Here is a 20,156-nt window from a genome sequence, read left to right as displayed (position 1 = left end):
CGCCGCAGCCGTTAGCCGGAAGCGCCAGGGAGAGGCTTGCTTCCTAGTGGAGCCAGGCGCGGGAGCCTATAGGAGTTCTAGGAGGCGTGACCACAGGCATTTATCCTATGGGCGCTTGGGGGCGTGACAGAACCTACCTAAGGACCCAATGGAGCCGTGGGAGGCGGGGTCCACCGGGCGGTGGGAGCCTATCTTGGCTTGGAGTCTTGTGGGACGGCCCGGGTTCAGCCGCCACGTGAGTTCTCCAGGGGCCGCCGCAACACACACGGTGGGCAGCATGTCTGCGACAGGGGCGGCTCGAAAGAGGGGAAAGACGGCCTCGGGGGCCGGGGCTGGTGCGGGGGCCGGCAAGCTGCGGCGAAAGGTGAGCATGGCGCTTTGGCGGGCGGGGGTCCATCCTGCTATGTTACTGGGACCACCATCATCCCCATCCGGGGGCCCCGGCACCGGTCCCCTCGCCCCCGGGACCCCAGCTGGAGTCAGCTTCGCGCCTTTCTCCGCGCGCCAAATACTGAAAGCCTTTCACTTGAGCCGGGGGCTACCGCCTTTCTCAGTGGCTCTCGAGGGACCCTAAGGGGCCCTTGGTCAGGGCCGGGGTGGTCGGGACCCCTGACCAAAGAAAGTATTATATAATTCCTAGGGCGACTCTTCTGGGGACAAGGGCAAGTCCAAGGGTGGCGGCAAGATGAATGAGGAGATCTCCAGCGACTCGGAGAGTGAGAGGTGAGCTCTTTTTTTCTACCTAGTAGAAAAGAACACTGGGGCCCATTGTGTATGGAAGGAGTACTCAATGACGGGGGCTAGAGCTGGGCCTAGAACCCAGGACTCTGGCCCTTGATTCTCAGATCTTGATTCTTTCCTCCACTTTTTGACCCTGAGAACTGTCATTTCCTTCGCTGCAGGGGCAGGGTCTCTGTGTGGGGAGGACCCCCAGTCCTAATGGGAGACCATTGAGACCTTCCTTCATGACAGGGAGCTGAACTCCAGGCAAGGGGAGAGGGATGCAAGAAATGCTTGTTAGTTCTTCATTGTGTTCTCCCACAATTTCACAGTTATTGAGAGTGCCAGGCACTAGTCTCACTGTTGAGAGAACAGAGATGAGCAGGCAGGTGAAGACGGAATGTGTTGTGGTGGGATGTGTATCTTAGAGCTGCGTGTTGTCGGAACAGAGAAGGGGAGTTTAAATAGGGCCTGGAGAGATGAGGAGGGGTTCCTCATGGAGAGGTAGGGAAGGCATTCAGGGATCAGAGAAAAGTGTGGGGGTTAAGCGGGCTAGATGGGAGATGGAGAGGATGGGAGGGTAGGCAGTGGGTGCATCCGCACTGTGGAGGGCTTTGCGTACCTCCTCCATTCTGCAGGTGATGGGGGTGGAGCATGTTGCAGAGTTCAGAGGGGGCTAGCAAGGTATCAGGCCTGACCCTGTGGCATGGAAGCTGTCACATCAGAGAATCCCGGTGCCTTCTTTAAGAGTTGGCTTTAGAAATTCTAATTCTAAAAGTTGAGTACATGTTGGCCTTAACCTGCTCACAGAAAGACTTAATATATACTTTTTGTAGTCTTAAGGTTACTGTGGGTGTGTGCTATGTCCTGTGCTAAGCACTTTTAAATATTTTTAAAATGTGTTGTAAAATGTATTAGCTACAGAAGAGTTAATGAAATGTAATTGAACCATAGAGAGTAATGATAAAATGATGAACCTCTGTGCACCCACCAGAACTAGACCATTTGTAGAAACTTAGAAGCCCCAACTGCCATTCCTGCCTTAAGTTAATCATTTCTTTGGTTTCCTTCCTTCCTTTTTTTTCCTTCCTCTTCTTTTTTTTTTTCCCTCTTCTGATTCAGGTGTAACTTACATACAGTAATATTCACCTTTCTTAGTGTGTTGTTCTGTGAGTTGTGACAGTCGCATATAGTCGTGTAACTACCACCACTGTAAAGATATAGAAGGGTTTTACCACCCACCAAAATCCACCATGGCTCCTTTGCAGTCAGTTCCCACCCCCCTCCAACCAGTAACTGCTGTCCCTAGAATTTTGCCTTTTCCAGAATGTTATTTGAGTGGAATTACAATGGTTGTATACTTGCCTTGATTTTCTTTAGAGTTCTGTCTTCTATGTGTGAACCCGAAACAGTAGATTGATTCCTTGGGTAAACTGAGTAGAAGTTAAGACCTTGGTTGTATGAGGGAAGGGCAGCACCAACCCTGTTGGCTGAAGACTTGCTGGGCACTGGGTACTAACCGGTCTCAGGAGCATGGTCAGGCCTTGGCTTCCTTGAGAGTTTCCAAGGTCCTTTCTGGGGAAGTTGTGGGCAAGGTCATGGATGAGTCTAGGAAACAATTGGGCTACCTGACAGGGACTAGATATCTGCAGGCACGTGATCAGAGGGAACGGGCTGCCCTGGGTTTTCTGCTTCTGAGTTCCTATGACTTACCTCCAGCTCCCAGGAGCAAGTCAAAGTAGGACTCATCTTGAGTGAGGGCATGGAGGGGAAAGCAAGGACTTCACTAGCACAAGGTCAAGCCAGGCCCAGTTAAGCTTCACCTGGAATCCCATCCTCAGGGTAGAGGATGGTGCCATGGCAGTGAGGATGGGACGCTGATAGTCCCAACATGTCTGCCTCTTGGTTCCTTGCATCAGATATGGGCTGGCTGCTCCCCTGTGTCTGGGGGGTCGTTGTTGTTCTGAGATCTACCGTTTCTGCTTTCCGTGTTGGATCTTCTGTTTCCTGTCTCCTGTGCCTTCCCCATTCTTAGCTTACTCTCTTGTTCAGGGAGCACATCCTCCATCCTTAAAAGAAGGAGAAAGGACCACTTTTGTGGCACCTTGTACATCTGATAATGTCTTCATTCATCATTAATGGTTTAACTGGCATGCCATTCCAGTGGTTAGCGTTTTATTCCGAATTTTGTACGTGCAGCTCCTTTGTTTTCTGCTCTCAGTGTTGCTGTTGAGACTTCTGGAGTCATTTTGATTCCTGACCCTTTGTATATGATCTGATTTTTCTTGGAAGCCTGTAGAACCTTCTCTTTCCCTCCAGAGTTGAGAGATTTCACAGTGATCTCTTTGGGTTTGGGGTCTGTTTTCACCCTTATGTTGGACCCTGGGTGGGCCCTTTCAGTTTGGTAAGTCACATCTTTCAGTTTTCTGTGTGTGAGACCATTGGCCATGAGGGCTAGCAGGGATGGGGGTGTCAAGTGGCTGGGGAAGCAGCGAGGAGCACAGTCCTAGTGGCCAGAGGAGCGGGCCAAGCCCCCTGAAGCCTAGCCCCCTCCCGCTCACAGCCTAGTTCCCAGGAGGACTGAGGAGGAGGAGGAGGAGGAGCTGGAGGAGACCGCACAGGAGAAGAAGCTGCGCTTGGCCAAGCTCTACCTTGAACAGCTTAAGCAGCAAGGTGAGCCTGTGGACTGGGCAGGTGAGGGGCGGGGCCTATGCCTGAGACTGCCTGCTGTAGCCCCAGCCACCTGGTGGGTGACTGATGCAGGTAGCCGGTGGGCTGCTGGGGCTGCTGCTGCTGGCGGCCCTGTGGGAGGGTGGCTAGGAGCTCTAATGGATCTCCTGGGGTGGGCCAGGCCTTCAGGGGGCTTCAGACTGATCTGATAAGTAAAGGCAGGGGGTGGGCAGGAGGAGACCATCCAGCCCTCCCTTCCCTTTGGCTGAGGTGGCCTGAACTTCCATGGGACACAGCCCAAATGTTCAGGGCCCAGGACTGAGGTGGTGGGTGGGGATGGGAAGGGAAAAGTGGGGTGTTGGCTTGGGTTTACTTGGCTTGGTCTGTCCTACACAGAGGAGGAGAAGGCCGAGGCCCGCGAATTTGAGGAGGACCAGGTGGCGGGGAGGCTGAAGGAGGACGTGGTGCGTGTGGAGGGAGGGTGGTGGGAGGGGAGGGATGGGGCTGGTCCTGCTCCTGGGATCTCACCCCTCTCCTCTCCATGCAGCTCGAGCAGAGAGGCAGGCTGCAGAAGTCGGTGGCAAAGGAGGTGAGCAGACAGGGCACTTTGGTGTCAGATTGGAGGGAATCACCTGGGTTTGTGGGCAGATGGCCCAACTGGGGACTCAGGCTGTGGGGTCTTTGCTGTGGAACATAGTGGGCACTTGGGCAGACAGGGTCAGGTAACGGCCTGGTCCTGGCAGCCCTGGGTCCGGTTTTCCTTCTGGGCAGTGTGGTGGGAAAGGATGGCATGCGTGTGTGTGGAGGGGGGCCTTCCTGCCCCCAGTCACGGTGACCCGGCCCCTGCCTGCCTAGATCCAGGCCCCAGACCCTGCTGACATTCGAATCTTACGGGGTCACCAGCTGTCCATCACATGTTTGGTTATCACCCCTGACGACCTGGCCATCTTTTCTGCCTCCAAAGACTGCACCATTATTAAGTGTGAGTGAGTGCCTGGGTTGGGGTGCAGCCGCGAGGGATCATCTGGGCCGGCTGGTCTGGGGAGGAGGGAATAATCAGGGAAAACTGAGACCCGACGGGGGAAGCTTCCGGAGACAGGTTTGCTTCCGAAGAGGTGTTTTCTGGATGACAGTGGAAGCTTCTGCCCAGGAGTGGGACTTGTGAGCTCCCTGTCAATGTCATTGGAGATGATGGAGTGGAGGCAGGATGATGATTTAATGGGAATTGATGCTTCAGGTGGGCAGTTGGACTAGAGGACACTCGAGGCTCTGCACAGTCCTGGGATTGAGTTCCTGGTCCTCCTGGGTTCCTGGCCTTTGACCACTGAGGGCTGTCCTCATCCACCCAGAGTAGTAACAGGAAGAGCTCATACCATCAGTCCCAAGCACTTTCCTGTCCCTTTTCTTCCGGGCTTCATGGCTGTCCTTTGGGATTATTGTCACCACTTAACAGATGAGGAAACTGAGGTGACTTGTCCAGGGGCTTACAGTGGCTGAGCCAGATCTTCTGACCTGAGGCCAGGACTTTTTCCGTGGTGCCACGCTGCCCTTGAGGTGGGTTGCCAGACAGTCCTACCTTCTGTCCCAGTAGCATCTCTCTTCCCCCTTGGTGTCAGGGAGCGTGGAAAGTGGACGGAAGCTTCATGTGATCCCTCGAGCCAAGAAGGGTGCCGAGGGGCAGCCCTCCGGCCACAGTAGCCACGTCCTCTGCATGGCCATCTCCTCCGATGGCAAGTACCTGGTAAGGCAGGGTTGGCCCCGGGAGTAGGTGAGAGGTGTGGGTACATGGTGGGTGCCCGTGGCCATTGCCCTTGTCTCCATAGGCCTCGGGTGACCGCAGCAAGCTCATTCTCATTTGGGAGGCCCAGAGCTGCCAGCACCTGTACACCTTCACAGGACACCGGGACGCCGTGTCGGTGAGAAGCTGGGCCTCCTTTAGTGGACGTTTCTCGAGCACCCGAGTGGGCCAGGCATGGTACTGGGATCCGGGTAATGGTGTGAATGAGGCAGCGGGTCCCCATCCTCAGGGAACCTGCACTTTGGTGAACAGGACAGAAACAGGGTGAAGCAATAGGGAAGAGCTGGGGGAGACTGAGTCGAGCTTGCCTAGGGAGAGGGAGGCCTCTGAGAAGTCTGTACTTGCTTGAGGGCAGGCAAGTGTGCCCCTGGCTCCACGTAGAGCCCCACAGAGCGCTCTTGATGGGGGCTGGCTCCCTGTGCCACGTGACCTGCTTTTCAGGACGTCCTCCCTGGGCCTGACCTCTGTCTTGCCTGCTGTAGTCCAGGTTCTTTTTTTTTTATTTTATTTATTTATTTAATTTTGGCTGTGTTGGGTCTTCGTTGCTGCATGCGGGCTTTCTCTAGTTGTGGCGAGCGGGGGCTACTCTTCGTTGCGGTGCGCGGGCTTCTCATTGCAGTGGCTTCTCTCATTGTGGAGCACAGGCTCTAGGCGCGTGGGCTTCAGTAGTTGCAGCACGCGGGCTCAGTAGTTGTGGCTCATGGGCTCTAGAGCACAGGCTCAGTAGTTGTGGCACACGAGCTTAGTTGCTCCGCGGCATGTGGGATTTTCCCGGAGCAGGGATCGAACCCATGTCCCCTGCATTGGCAGGCAGATTCTCAACCACTGCGCCACCAGGGAAGCCCAGTTCAGGTTCCTTTTGCCCTCTTTCCATGCACCCTTAGGGGCTGGCATTCCGCAGAGGCACCCACCAGCTCTACAGCACGTCCCACGACCGCTCTGTGAAGGTGTGGAATGTGGCGGAGAACTCCTACGTGGAGACGCTGTGAGTATGCATGGGCAGAGGGCACGCGGATGTGCGCGTGCAGGTTCACGGGTGACCCCATCCTCCCTCTGTCCCCCTCTCCAGCTTCGGGCACCAGGATGCTGTGGCTGCACTGGATGCTCTGAGCAGGGAGTGCTGCGTGACCGCCGGGGGCCGGGACGGGACCGTGCGTGTGTGGAAGATCCCCGAGGAGTCCCAACTTGTCTTCTACGGCCACCAGTAAGGCGGCCTGCTGCACCAGGCATTGAGGGGGCCACCCGCATGGGCTGGGGGTGAGGTTGGGCCACGCCCCTCATGGTGCCTTTCTCCAGGGGCTCCATCGACAGCATCCAGCTCATCAATGAGGAGCACATGGTGTCAGGTGCAGATGATGGGTAAGAGCTGCCTTCCACCACTGCCACTGCCCCTGGACTTGCCACGTAGGATCCTCCTGCTCCGGAGCTGTAGGAACCCTTTTCCATAGATGAGGACATTGAGGCAGAGAGCGCAGGGGACCTTGTCTGCTTCCTGTGGCTGGTGTGCACTTGGTCCCTTCCTGCCGTGTGGCCCTTCTGCCCTCCCCTGGCCCCCTCACTGACCCTGCTCCCTGTCCACAGTTCTGTAGCCTTGTGGGGCCTCTCTAAGAAGCGGCCACTTGCCCTGCAGCGTGAGGCCCATGGGCTGCGGGGGGAGCTGGGCTTGGAGCAGCCCTTCTGGGTGTCATCGGTGGCAGCCCTGCTCAACACAGACCTCGTGGCCACAGGTGGGTGCCCTGTGTGGCAGAAAGGAGGGGATCTCAGGGTGGGCTGGTGGGGGGTGTGTGCTCACTGTCTTCCTGTCCCCCAGGCTCTCACAGCAACTCTGTGCGGCTCTGGCAATGCGGGGAGGGCTTCCGGCAGCTTGACCTTCTCTGCGACATCCCCCTGGTGAGTGAGGCTTGAATACCCAGCCTGTCTTTACCACACTCCCAGGGCCCGTTACAGTGTTTTCCTGCCAGAGGGCGGTTCCTCAGAGCAGGGCCAGCTATGACTTCTCTTTCTAGCCCCAGCTTCTAGCACAGGGCCTGCAAGAACCCTCCCTTCTTCCTCTCCCTTCCCCACCTCCACTCCCCTCCTTGTCCTAGGCCCTGTCCTGGTTACTGGGATACAAGGCAGGGAAGTGTGGGCAAAGGCATGGAGGGCCTGGCCCTGTGATGGGTTCTGCATGACTGGTGCCAGACTGAATGCCAGGCTAGGGTGTGTGGACTTGGTGCAACCTAGGGCAGAGTGGCAGGATCTGTCAGTGACTTCTAGTGACAGTTCAGGGCTTGGGTCAATGGTGATGGTCATGGAGCCTCCAGAGCCAGGACCAGGAGCCAGGCCCTACTTGGCGTACACTGTCTCCTCCATCCCCACAAACTCTCTGTGAGGCCTGCGCTCTACTTTCCCCATCTCACAGAGGCGGATGCTGAGGCCCTGAGGGGTAGAGCGCCGGCCCAGGTGGCAGGAGGCAGAGCAGGGATTTAACCCAGGCTGGGCCTTTGACTGTGAAGCTGGGGCTGTGGTGAGGGATCTGTTCTCACATCTTACTGCCTTGTCCCTCCCTCTTCTTAGGTGGGCTTTATCAATAGCCTCAAGTTCTCCAGTGCTGGGGACTTCCTGGTGGCTGGGGTAGGGCAGGAGCACAGGTATGAGGCACTTCTCGAGGGGTGTGGGTGGGGCAAATGGCATAGGGTGGGTGGCTGGCTGGGAATGGGGTGGATACCAGGTGGGGCTGGGCCCGCCCTCAGCTGCTCCTCTTGCCCCTGCAGGCTTGGCCGGTGGTGGCGGATCAAAGAGGCCCGGAACTCCGTCTGCATCATCCCTCTCCACAGGGCCCCCAGGCCCCCTGCTGCTGGCTCCTGACACTCTCATCCCCTTTATTTAAGTTATTCCCAGGCCATCCCCTGCCTTCTTTGTATTAAAAGCCTCCTCTTTTGGGCCTTGTCTCCTCTAGCTTCTTGATTGGGGAGGGCAGGGGGATGGCAGGGGATGGCTTAGTAAAGGCCTGGGGGCTTTATCCTTTGCAGCGAATTTGGGGATGGAGCCCTCAGCTGGCTTCTGGTTCCTAGACCCTGAGTATCCTCTACGACTGTTAGGCCAGCTTTCCACCCAGTGCTCCGGGCTGGTTGGGATCGGAAGCTGCTGATCCCTCAGCTAAGAAGCTGTGGCTGTCCAGTGTGTGTAAGGGCTGGCTGCGGGGTCTGAGGACTGAAAGGAAGACAGTTAGACCTACAAGTCAGGCTGACCTGCACCACCCAGGCCAGGTTAGGAAGCTTTAGGAGCCAGACTGCCCTTGGAGTGGGGGTCGGGGTGGAGTTGGGACCCTGCATTGCTCACTGCTTGGGGACAGGGTCAGAGGTGGGAACAGCTCTGCCCTTGGTCCGAATGACAGCCAGGCTGCACGATTCCTCACAGCAGTGACCCTGCCAGGTTAAAGTGTTCTCCTGATTCCACCAACTGGATAATTCAGCTTCTGCCATGGAGTGAAGTAAAGAGGAGGTGGAGAGGCTGATTGGAGAGGTAGCAGTGCAGTGAAGTGTCCTCTTCTCAATGGAAAATGAGCAAGGTGTGTTAAGGATTCTGCTCTGAACTTTCCCTTAATGCCTTGGACCCAACAGCTGAGCCTATGGGTCTCAAGCAGCAACGTGGTCCCCTTGGGGGAGGAAGCTACAGGGCTTCCCTCCTGCTCCCCTGCTCATGAGGCCTCCCCCTTGGACAGACCTGCTCCTACCTTCATTATCCTGGGGCCAGAAGGGTCAGGTTCAGATTGAACCCCTGAAAACCCTGTTGTGGATCAGAGGATGTTACTAGAATTCACTCCCTATGTCCCGCCTTAAATTGAGCTCAACGACAGCACACACATACCTCCTGAATAATATTGCAAGTAACACGGAAATGCCCCTTAATACACAAACCCCTTTTCCATTAGCACATTCCCAGGGAGAAAGGAAAGTTTGAAAATAAATGGCTTTGGAATTGAAACTGAAAATAATCCCTCTTATGGCTTCTAGTCTCAGCCTTGGTCAGCTGAGACTTCTGCTGTAGTTGGGCTCTTCCTCCCTTCCTCCCTTCCTTCCAAGCAATGGGAAGCCATGAGAGGGTTGAAAGCAGAAAAGTAATAGGATCTGGTTCACAATAAAAAGAAAAAACAAGTCACTGCTCTGTGGAGAATTAATTAGCAAAGGTTTGGGGGAAGAAGGGCATCCACTTAGGAAGCTATAGTAATAGCAGGTAAGAGGTGATGGTGGTGTGAGAGGGCCAGCAGCAGAAGTGGGGAGGCAGAGCTATGGTTGGGTTGTGTTTGGAGGTGATGCCAACAGATCTTGCTGATCTGTTGATTGCGGGATGAGATGAATGTGGCACCATAGACAGTGGTGACATTTACCAAGATGAGAAAGACCAGGTGAGGAAAGCAGGATGAGAAGGATCAACAGTTTAGTTTGCAGTGTCTAGTAGATGTAGGGAAGTTGAGTAGGCAATGAGCTCACTGCTACATGTTTTATAACAAGTATGAAGCCATGTGATTCTGGGGTGCAGAATTACACCTCCCACCTCACACTCCAGTGGGCTCAAGTGCTCTCCTGTCTTCTCCCCTGATGGACTCAAGGCCACAATTAGATGGGTGAGGGGCAGCCACTGTAGAAGCTCTTAGCTCTGTTCGTAGCTCTGAACCATGCAGACACTAGGTGGGGCCCTCCCCATCTCTGCCTGTTCCTGTCCTCTGAAGACCCCCTGGTCATCATGAGGCCCTGGTACCCTCTCAGAGTCACAGCCCCAGGGGTCACTGAGGTGTGCATTTCTCACTCCTTTCAAAACACTGAGGTGAGCAGCATGACTGAGGGGTGGGGAGGAACTGAGAGAACAGCAGGTAGGGTTCAAAACATCAAAGGGATGCGGATCCTACTAACCACTTTGCGGACCCCACCAGGAAGCCCACCACAAGCCACTGAGGATACCTCACCTCCAGATCCCGCAACTGGCATACAGGCACCCCCAATCTACCCCAAAAACTACTGGAATAAGAAAATTTAGCAAGCAGGCAAGATACCTATGGTATTGTGTGCAAATATCTGAATATACTAAAAACCATTGAATTGTGCACTTTAAGGGGGTGAATTGTATGGCATGTGAATTATATTCCAACAAAGCTGTTTATAAATAAAAATCAAAAGCACCCCCGAAACTGAAAGATTCAAGGGCAATATACAAAAATCAACTGTATGAGCAGTTGGGGAATTCTTGATATAGAAGTGCAAAGTTGAAGGATTTACATTATCTGATTTCAAGACTTACTGTCTTGAAAAACTATAAAGTTACAGTAATCAGGACAGGTGGTGTTAGAGTAAGAAGAGACAAACAGATCAATGATACAGAATAGAGAAGCCAGAAATAGACTCGCATTTACACAGTCTATTGATTTTTTTAATGTACCAAGATAATTCAATGCAGAAAGGAAATACATTTTTCAATGGAAAAAAAAAATCTTGACCCCTAACATCATAGCCAAAAAAAAAAAAAAAAAAAAAAATTAATTCAAGATGGATCACAGACCTAAACAAAAACTAAAGCTAAACCTATATAAAGCTTCTAGAAGAAAACCCATGAGAATTATTTTGTGACCCTGGAGTTGACAAAGATTTCCTAGGACAGAGAAAGCACTAAGTATAAAATATTGATAGACTGGACTTCATCCAAATTAAAACCATCTGTTCATCAAAAGACAGCATTTTAAAAAGTCACAGGCCGGGGAAAAGAATATTTACAATACATGTATCTGACAAAGGGCTCATATCGAGTATAAGAACTTCTAGAACTCAGTAATAAAGACAATCCAATAAAAGTGGACAAAAGGCTTAAACCAATACTTCATAAAAGAAGATATATGAATGGCCACTAAACACATGCTCCTCATAATTGGATCCATGAGCACTTGAGGAGTGAAGGGAGAAATTAAAGTCCCTGCACTCTAAGGGCACAGGAAAGATGCAACATATGGAGCCTGGGTAAATGAGCCTGGGCTGGGTCCCAGGATGGAGGCAGACTCAGACAGGAAAGAGGCCAGAGACTGGAGTGTTGGTGAATGTGGTGACCCTAGGGGCAGGGAGGGTGCTGGGGCTTTGAATGCCACCAGGACCTGCTCAGACTCAATCCAGTGGGCAGGGAGGAGCTGCCCGAGGGGCTGAGGAGCAGAGGGGTGACACCATCCAAGCGAAGGTTTTGAGGGTGTGCTGGGCAAGGGGCCTGGGGTGAGCATGATGCGGGTGAGCCTCCTTCTCCAACCCCATTCTTCTCCGCCATTCTTCTCCCCCTCTACCAGAGTTTCACCCCAGAGGCTCTCAGTAGACCCCTTCAGGGAAGAGTGGGAAGGAGAGAAGAAAGGAGGGGTCAGTGAGGGTGTCAATAGGATCAGCCCTCTGAATATGCTCCCAGCCCCAGAGCCTGCTGGGGAAGGAAAGCAGTACTGGGGGCCTCACAGAGTTCCCTGGTATTGTATGAATGGGTCAGCAATTCAACTCTTCTCTCCTAAGGTAATGGTTGGTAGCAGTTTGGTCTATATACCTTTCTCCCTCTTTATCTGCGTTTATAGCATACGTGTATGATTATATATCTTGACGGTTTTTTACCATCCCATCCAATGATGGTTTTATATCCCATCCAATGGGATCATAATGATGTTCAGCTTTTTCACTTACAAATACATCTTGGGTATACTTTCTCATCAGTACACATAGATCAAATTCATTATTTTTCAACAGTTATGTTGTATTATATAGTTTGAATGGACTATAAACCATTAAAGCAACGCCCTGTTTTACCCATTGGGGATATCACCAATGACTATCTTTATACACCTTTACATCAATGGGCCACTATTTCTGGTGTCTTGCTTTTGTAGCTAGGGCTTTGGCCATTTCCAGCAGAAAAGAATGGACAGCACTTCTGTCTTTTCTTTGGAGGGGGCTTAACTATTGGGAGCCATCCTGGTGCTTGAGTCATAAATGCCCTTATGACATCACAGGTCTCCCTCCCCACTCTTTCTCTCCATGCCATGACTAGAGGAACACAGACCTGAGGGGATTTGAACCATCTACACCCAATCCATGTGGGACCAATGGTGAGTAAGAGAGAGACTGACACACTAGGCTTTCTTAGGGATGTCCCCATAAATCTCTCGGGATGAGGGGATCGCCCTGACATCTGAATACTCTGGGAAGCCCTGTACGCTGGGGATGTGTGGGCTACTTAATGGAGAGGGAGGGAGAGCAGCCTCCCTCTTGCCTTTCCCCTAACTGCTGATTGCAGGAGAAGGACCAGCCCAAAACAATTAATGAACACACTAAAAATGAGCCTCAGCAGAATGAGGAGCTGATCTTGAAATCTTTACCGCCAGCACCATCACCGAACTTAGAGAAGGCAGAGGTAGGAGGAGCCTGGACTTGGATGTCTCTGGTCTTTGTGTCCTAATGCTTGTGGCCAGTGTCTTTTGTATGTTCCAGAGCTAAGAACAGGAATAAACTCATTCTTGTCTGTCCTCTTTCCCCATTTTTTTCTAGGCTAAACAAGAGAACATAGCTGCAACAAAGGGAGTAGATGATGCTAATAAGATATCCAGAGCAGTATGATCCCCCCACCAGATGACACGGGGCTGGGGGTGGGAATGTGGGAGTCGTGTTTGTGGAATGGAATGGCCAACATATGGGAAGCTGGGCTTAATCAATGGTGTGTGTGTGTGTTTGAGCGTGTGCATGTATGTTTGCTTGCTAATTAAGATTTAAAGTTTGAAAGTCAAGAGGAGTGAAGATGGGGAAGAGATAAGAGAGGTAGAATTTTATGGGATGTGGGAACTTTTAACTCTATGATATCACAGAGGAAGAGAGCAGGTTGTGGATTGGAGCTGCAGTCAGGGATGAAAGGGCAGGATTAGCAGAGGAAGCCACTTCTCCAGTAGGTGGGCGGGGTCTGAAGGGAAGGATCGTGGATCCTGGTCAGGTGGACAGGCTCAGGTGGACTATGATAACCCTTTGATCACGGTATTCTTGCTCTAGGCTGGCCAACTTGACCCATATAAAACTGCGTAGCCAGGACAGATATACTACCATTCTACAGATGGGAGCGCTGAGATTCAGAGGTCAATGTGATGTATCCATGTCCATTAACCAGAGGGGGGCAGAGAAAGGACACCTACCTGGTCTTCTGGTTCTAGCCAGTGCCTTGCCCAGTGCTCCTGAGGTTCAGAAGAAGGGGTGATTGTTGATAGGGCATCAGGGTCCCTTCCTGGCGCAACCTGGGGCTGAAGTGGGTGGGGAATATCCTCCAAATGTCTCGTCTTTTTTCTTGTTAGATCCCAAGAACCCAAAATAGGCCTCCCATCAGTAATCCAGAAGTAGGAAAGATCCAGGCCTGGTGGCGGGGCACCCTGGTGCGTAGCACACTGCTGTACGTGGCTTTCAGGGTGTGGATCATTCAGGGCTGGTGGAGGCATAAGCTGGTGAAGCTGCTTGAGAATAGGCGGCGGACAGCTCTGGAGAACTTTACACGGAAGGAGTGGGCGGCAGTCAGGCTGCAGTCCTGGGTCCGCATGTGGCGCATCCGTTGGCGCTACTGCCGTTTGCTCAACGCTGCCCGCATCATCCAGGCCTACTGGAGATGCCAATCCTGCGCTTCCCAGGGTTTCACCAAGGGCCACTACAGAGTCACGGCCAACCAGCTGCATCTCGAACTCGAGGTCTTGCTGGGCTCAGGGCCTTGCATTGTGACAGAGTGTATTCTCCTTCCAATAAAGCAGTGAAGTGGTCTTTCCCCAGCCTCTCTCTGCTTGATAAGATCCAGGAGGTCAGGGCCAATGATGGCAAATAGTTAGCATCTCATATGCTAGCTCTGAGGAATTGGCAGTGGTTGTCTGAGGAGGAGAATTTTGAGCCACTGTTCAGACTGAGCAGAGACTGTGATTGATTAGCAATGTCTGACATAGGTAGGAAAGTTGGGGGTACAGATCTGCCATGTTGCCAACTCAGGGAGCATCACTCATGTTCAGTCTATGGAAATGGTGCCTCTCCCCAAGGCTGTGTATAATGGAAGCCTGGGGCAGGGGTGGGGTTGTTGCGCACAGCAGCACTTTTGCCAGGAATTCACTCACCAGGTCTCGTTGCTCTGGGCGTGATCTCCCACCCCCATGGCTGAGAGGGGCACACCCACCCCAAGCTCTTGATCCTGGCTCCTGTTGGTTCTTAAACTGGCCCCTGTACATGGAGGGCAAGAAAAGACTGAAGAAAGAGGCAGATTACACCAGATTAGTAGGTGGCAGGTTTAGTAAGCAAGGGGACTTATTTACAAGACTTGTCTTGGGCGGCCACAGACAAGTAGATCTCCGTACTTGCTTGCCAGACTCTTGAAAGTTTATATAGAGGCCTTAATGAGGTTCAGCCACATATACCGTCCAGATGTTCTCGAGAACACATTACTCTCTCAAGGCTGCATCCCTGAAAATGCCTCCCACTGTGGGAATGGCAGGCAGAACATACATTCCAAGGACAGGGGAGGGGGTGAGGGGCATCTAATTGTCTGGGTCCAGCTTGTGAGTCCAGCTGGCGGTCACATCCTTTCAGTGACCTCCAACAGCTCCCTGCTATATCTTCATACTTGACCTCCAAGTCAGAGTCTGAGCTCCAAACTGAAAATGGTTAGACTGCATAGCCCCTGTCCTCACTCCTACCTCAAACTCTGTCCCTCACTCTCTGACCCCGAATGCAGGCTAGGACTCATTCCCCTCCAGACCTGGTTGGTGTGGGAGGTTCCACAGGTGTGGAGGTGGGGAAAGAAGGCAACCCGCTTCTAGCTAAACCTTCTGGTGAGTGTCATCCCCTAGGCTATCACAGACCTAGAGCTGAGAAGCCATCAGTTGTGTCTCCCTCTCCCTCTCCCCAGTCTCTGCAAGAATTGATCCAGGTGGAGCTGAGACCTCTGACAGTCCCTTCTTGTGAAAAGCTGCCACCTGGGGTGAGACTGGCGCCTAAGTGATGATAAAGGGCCAATTAAGAGGTCAAGGTTAGGCTGTCCTTCTGCCCATCTGGGCACTGCTGTTCCATGGTTTCCTGCAGAGAGAGGGGTCTGAGGTCTTGGGTTATTCCCCATCAAAGCTGCAAACTCAGAAGCCCTATGTCCAGCCCAGCTCCATCTCCTCTGCCCTGGCAAGTTGGTCCCTCAGCTCACATTGCCCAGAGATCTCATGCTCCAGCTCTCTGTCTTGCACTAGGGCTTGAGCTCTGTCTTTCTTGCTTTGTCCTTCTGTGTCCTGCCCTGTCTCACTCAGGTCCTAGTCTCTCGCTCTTGCTCTGAAGGACTTCTGTCTCCTCTCTCCTTGCTTCTCTCTCTTGTGTTCAGTGTCTCAGAGTAAAGAGCAAGGACTTTGGAGCCAGACCAAGCTAGGTCACACCAACCCTGGCTTCCCCACTCACTGCTGTGTGGCTGCAGACATGTCATTTTCCCTCTCTGAGCCCCAGTTTCCTGAGCTGTGAAGTGGGGCTAATGATCCTTATCTTTCAGTGTCAATGTCAAGTAGCATAAAAATTCAGCCTCAGCAACAAAACAAGGAAAGAGGGGTCACACCCACAAACCTTAAAAATTGGCAGTCAGGGTGGGAGGAGAATAATGTTTAGCCCAATTAAGAAGACCAAAAGTTAGTGTTCCCTACCATCAAAATCAATTGCAAATGTTTATCTGTTAATGCTTGTCTGTAATGAAAATTTACAATGTCATCTCTGAAAATGTCTTTTCATTCACATAGGTATGAAGTGAAATATCTGGCACCGCCAAATACTGATATAAATTCCTGAGCATAGGATTATAATCGAGACTAGTCATCACTTGGAAGATATTTGTAGACTTCTATGAGATTCTTTTCTTGATATTTGCCTTTAAGCATGTCATTACATTGCAGATTAATTACTTACAACTGAAATTCAGGTGGTTGTTCCTCAATTGCTTAGATAAAAAAGTTTAGAAATACGGAAACTCCTCTTGTACTTACATGGAAGTCTGAAAGTGCTTGCTGCTGGAACTCTAGTTTGAACTCAGAGAATATATCCACTGAAAATTTGTATGAGAATGGTTATCTTGCTTCTTGTTTTAACTTTTGACAGCTCAGGAAGTGCATAAAGCAGCTTGACATTACTTATGATTTAAAATTATTTGTCCAGGGGCTTCCTTGGTGGTGCAGTGGTTAGGAATCCGCCTGCCAATGCAGGGGAAACGGGTTCGAGCCCTGGTCTGGGAAGATCCCACATGCCGTGGAGCAGCTCAGCCCGTGCGCCACAACTACTGAGCCCGTGTGCCACAACTGCTGAAACCTGCGTGCCTACAGCCCATGCTCCACAACAAGAGAAGCCACCGCAGTAAGAAGCCCGTGCACCGCAACAAAGAGTAGCCCCCTGCTCGCCACAACTAGAGAAAGCCCGAGCACAGCAACGAATACCCAATGCAGCCAAAAATAAATAAATTTTAAAAATTTTTTAATAAAATAAAATAAAATAAAAATAAAATAATCTTAAAATAATAAATAAAATTATTTGCCAAAATGACTTTACTTCAGTATAAGTTTCACATAAAACATTGCTTTGCTCATTAATTTCAGGTTTAATTCATTAAAAAACATGAAGACTGCAGCAAAAGCTCATTTCCAATGCCATTCAGGATTTTTTAAAAAAAATTTTATTTATTTTTGGTTGCGTTAGGTCTTCGTTGCTGCACGTGGGTTTTCTCTAGTTGCGGCGAACAGGGGGCTACTCTTTGTTGCGGTGCATGGGCTTCTCACTGTGGTGGCTTCTCTTGTTGCAGAGCATGGGCTCTAGGCACGCAGGCTTCAGCAGTTGTGGCACGCGGGCTCAGTAGTTGTGGCGCACGGGCTGAGCTGCTCCACGGCATGTGGGATCTTCCCAGACCAGGGCTCGAACCCGTTTCCCCTGCATTGGCAGGCGGATTCCTAACCACTGTGCCACCAGGGAAGTCCCTGCCATTCAGTGTTTGATAATAGTAGTTTAAGGCAGTTTTTCTTGCTCAGAAAAATTTCAATCTTGACCCTGAGCTTAAAAGTCCTCAATAAAACTTTATCACTGCTAAGCCATAGAACTGCTGTGCGGTTGATAAGTCAGAATATTCAGCTTCTATTTCTGACCAAAATTCATGGAACCAATGATGGTTGTCAATAGTGGCAAGTGAAATTTATCATTGACATTACTGGTTCAGTAACACGATAGATTCAAATATTTTCCACAGAGTACCTAGTGATGAATAATAAAATGAATAAATACAGGCTTTAAGCACTTTATATTTTCATAAACGTTGTAAATTTGTTCAACAAAGCCTTTTTTCCCCTGCTCCACACATATTTTCACCACTATCATTTTTATAACATCTTAGCAGATTCCACTTCAGGTTGTACTGAATTAGTGTTTTCTTAACTTTAACAAATACTCTCAACTGTATTTGTTTCATGCAGACTATTCATAGAACTCAATTCTTCAGTCTTCAAACTTGGCATTTACCCCTTCAATGAACAACAGCTGAACTGTACTGGTACCATCTGTCAACTCGTTAAGAGCCAAGGAAATCCACTTGAAGTCATTTGCCCTGTCTTTAATTGACTTTTGATTTTGTTCCCAATGTCTTCAACTCTTGGAGCAGCTATTCTCATTGAAAGGCTAACAGTTAAATTTATTTTCTCCGGACACATTTTTTTCAGCTGCTGCAATTAAACTTGATTTAATTAATTCATCATTAGTAAACATCTTTTCTTGCTTGGCTAACAAATGAGCAAGTTGGAAACGTACTTTGCTTGCAGCCTCATTTTCATTTTTTTTATTTTTGTGGAGAAATTCTGCTGTGATGAGATACGCCATTTAAATCTTTTTAAATTTAAATGTCCCCTGCATTGGCAGGCAGATTCTTAACCACTGCGCCACCAGGGAAGTCCCAATATTATATTCTTTTAGCACAGCTATATAGCGTCATTGCATAATGAGCACAATGCTTTGCCATTTTCTTAAAAGTGCGATACTTAAAGTCCACTTTTCTCCTTTTTCCATTGTTTTGACATTATGGATATGTACTGGTAATAAAAAATAAGTCACAGCACAGCAATATGTGTGGTACTCAAAACACCATTCAGTTATAACTGTACCACTGCAATTTGTTGTGTGCTGAGCAGCAGTGGGAAGTGATGAGTGCCACATATAGTCTGTCACAACTATTCAAATCTGTCATTGTAGTGTACACGTGGCTATAGCCAAGATATCAACAAGTAAACATGGCTGTGTTCCAATAAAATTTTATTTATGAACACTGAAATTTGAATTTCATATAATTTTCATGTGTCATGAAATATTATTATTTTGAGTTTTTTCAACCACTGAAAAATGTAAAAACCATTCTTTGCAGGATGTACAAAAACAGTGGGCTGGGTGTAGCCCACAGGCTGTAGTTTGCCAACCCAAGCCCTAAATCAATGTCCATTACATGGTTCTGAGTCCCCAGTAGGTACAATGTACGTGTCTCAGAACCAATGGGTGGAAATGGTACTGCACCTGTGACCACCCCTTCTAGTTACATGCTTGGGTGTTTGTGTTTTCTGTCCCTGCACCTTCAGGCTCCATGTCACTGGAGGTTCTAGTTTCTAGAGTTGGAAGGCACACATCAGGGGTCACTGTAAGAGTCCCACTAAACTTAAAGCTACAGCTGTGATCTGGTCACTTGACTCCTTTTGCCAAGAGTTAAGCAGGCGATGAAAGGGGTCACCACTCTGGCAGGGATAATTAACCCTGATATCATGAGGAGAAGGTGAAGGGCCTGCTGCTACACTATGGGAGCAGGGAAGACTATGAGTGCTGCTTGGGTGATTCACTGGAAGATGTCTTGTTGCTTTGCTGCCCAGGTATAATGGTAGATGAACACAATCATGGCCTGAGAAGTACATGCTAAGCAGAGAACCAGGTGCCTCAAGGATGAGGGTCTGAATTGCTGCTTCCCTTCAGGCAAACTGCCTAGACCAGCAGAAATGCTAGTCAAAGGTGAAAGGAATTTAGAAAGGGTGGTAGAGGAAGGGGGAGAGGAGTGTGAGTAATGGCCTCAGAATAAACTGAAGTTTGTCTCTCTGACCCTTCTCTTTTAAGTTTTCCCAGGAGAAAAGACCTACATGAATCCTGAAGAAGCTATTTTTAAATGGTAAAAGCTTGCTATGGGAAGCAAGTATATGTGAGTGACATGAAGGGGTGGGCTGTAGTGAATATGTGGACGTAGTAGATCCACTCTTCTTAGCTGATGACTCATCCCACAGCTACTGGGAATACTGGCTACTGCTGGGTCACTGCTATGTCCCGTACTAGGAATTGCCTTTGGCCATAGGGAAGGGATTTGACCAAGGCATGTCCTTTCCTAAGGGGAAGCCTATAGCTAATGACTTATCATTGGTGTTATGAGTTGAATTACGCCAGCCACACAGGATTATCCAGTCTTGAACTTCCCCAACCCCACAATACCCTAAACAAGCAATATGGAGACCCTACAGAACTCCCAGATCTGAGGCCCAGGGTGAAAGCAAATGTGTCTCTTGGACCAGGGCCTCTCTCTCATTGAGGTACACTCAGGGGTTCTGTTGTGGCTCCAGGTCTTAAACGCCATGGTGAGGTCAGAGTTGGGCTGGGGACCACTAAGAAGAAGAAGAGTCTTTTGTGGGCAACCATCCCACCCACAGCCCTGGAGCAAGAATCCAAGCTGGGCCACTAAGGGGTTTTGTATTCATTCTCAGAATCCACCTGTCAGGACCTCCTCACAGGGACAGTGGACATTCGTGGACAGAAGAGAGCAGCAACAAGACTGTTTAGTGGGGAGAGCCTGAGGATTCAGGGCTGCCACTGGGTATCACCTGAAAAAGTCACATTCTGTCTCAGTTTCTTCTGCCCTTCTCTCTACATTTCTCTCTCAGCCCCCAAGT

At 50.4% G+C, this 20,156-nt stretch overlaps 2 protein-coding genes across 2 annotated transcripts in view; one reads left to right on the top strand and one right to left on the bottom strand.

Annotated features, from left to right (window-relative positions):
- Positions 1 to 189: 189 nt before the first annotated feature.
- Positions 190 to 8,111, top strand: RRP9 (ribosomal RNA processing 9, U3 small nucleolar RNA binding protein). Its single transcript, XM_082414519.1, has 15 exons — positions 190 to 364; positions 641 to 723; positions 3,284 to 3,393; positions 3,787 to 3,854; positions 3,938 to 3,979; positions 4,246 to 4,372; positions 5,007 to 5,131; positions 5,214 to 5,306; positions 6,073 to 6,173; positions 6,258 to 6,392; positions 6,485 to 6,547; positions 6,770 to 6,915; positions 6,999 to 7,078; positions 7,745 to 7,818; positions 7,942 to 8,111. Exons 1-15 carry the CDS (start codon positions 278 to 280, stop codon positions 8,033 to 8,035), a joined length of 1,428 nt encoding a protein of 475 aa, XP_082270645.1. The 5' UTR covers positions 190 to 277; the 3' UTR covers positions 8,036 to 8,111.
- A 5,857-nt stretch (positions 8,112 to 13,968) lies between these two features.
- Positions 13,969 to 20,156, bottom strand: part of LOC309638472 (IQ domain-containing protein F2-like) — a 144,134-nt gene continuing 137,946 nt past the window's right edge. The window contains exon 6 of the transcript XR_014251129.1: positions 13,969 to 20,087. The gene's annotated coding sequence lies outside the window, so the exon portion shown is untranslated. The remainder of the gene's footprint in view (positions 20,088 to 20,156) is intronic.

The sequence above is a fragment of the Balaenoptera physalus genome (assembly GCF_965194825.1).
Source record: "Balaenoptera physalus genome assembly, chromosome: 11".
Classification (NCBI taxonomy): Eukaryota; Metazoa; Chordata; class Mammalia; order Artiodactyla; family Balaenopteridae; genus Balaenoptera; species Balaenoptera physalus.
Note: the sequence above shows the minus strand (reverse complement) of the source record. Positions and strands in the feature narration are given on the sequence as shown.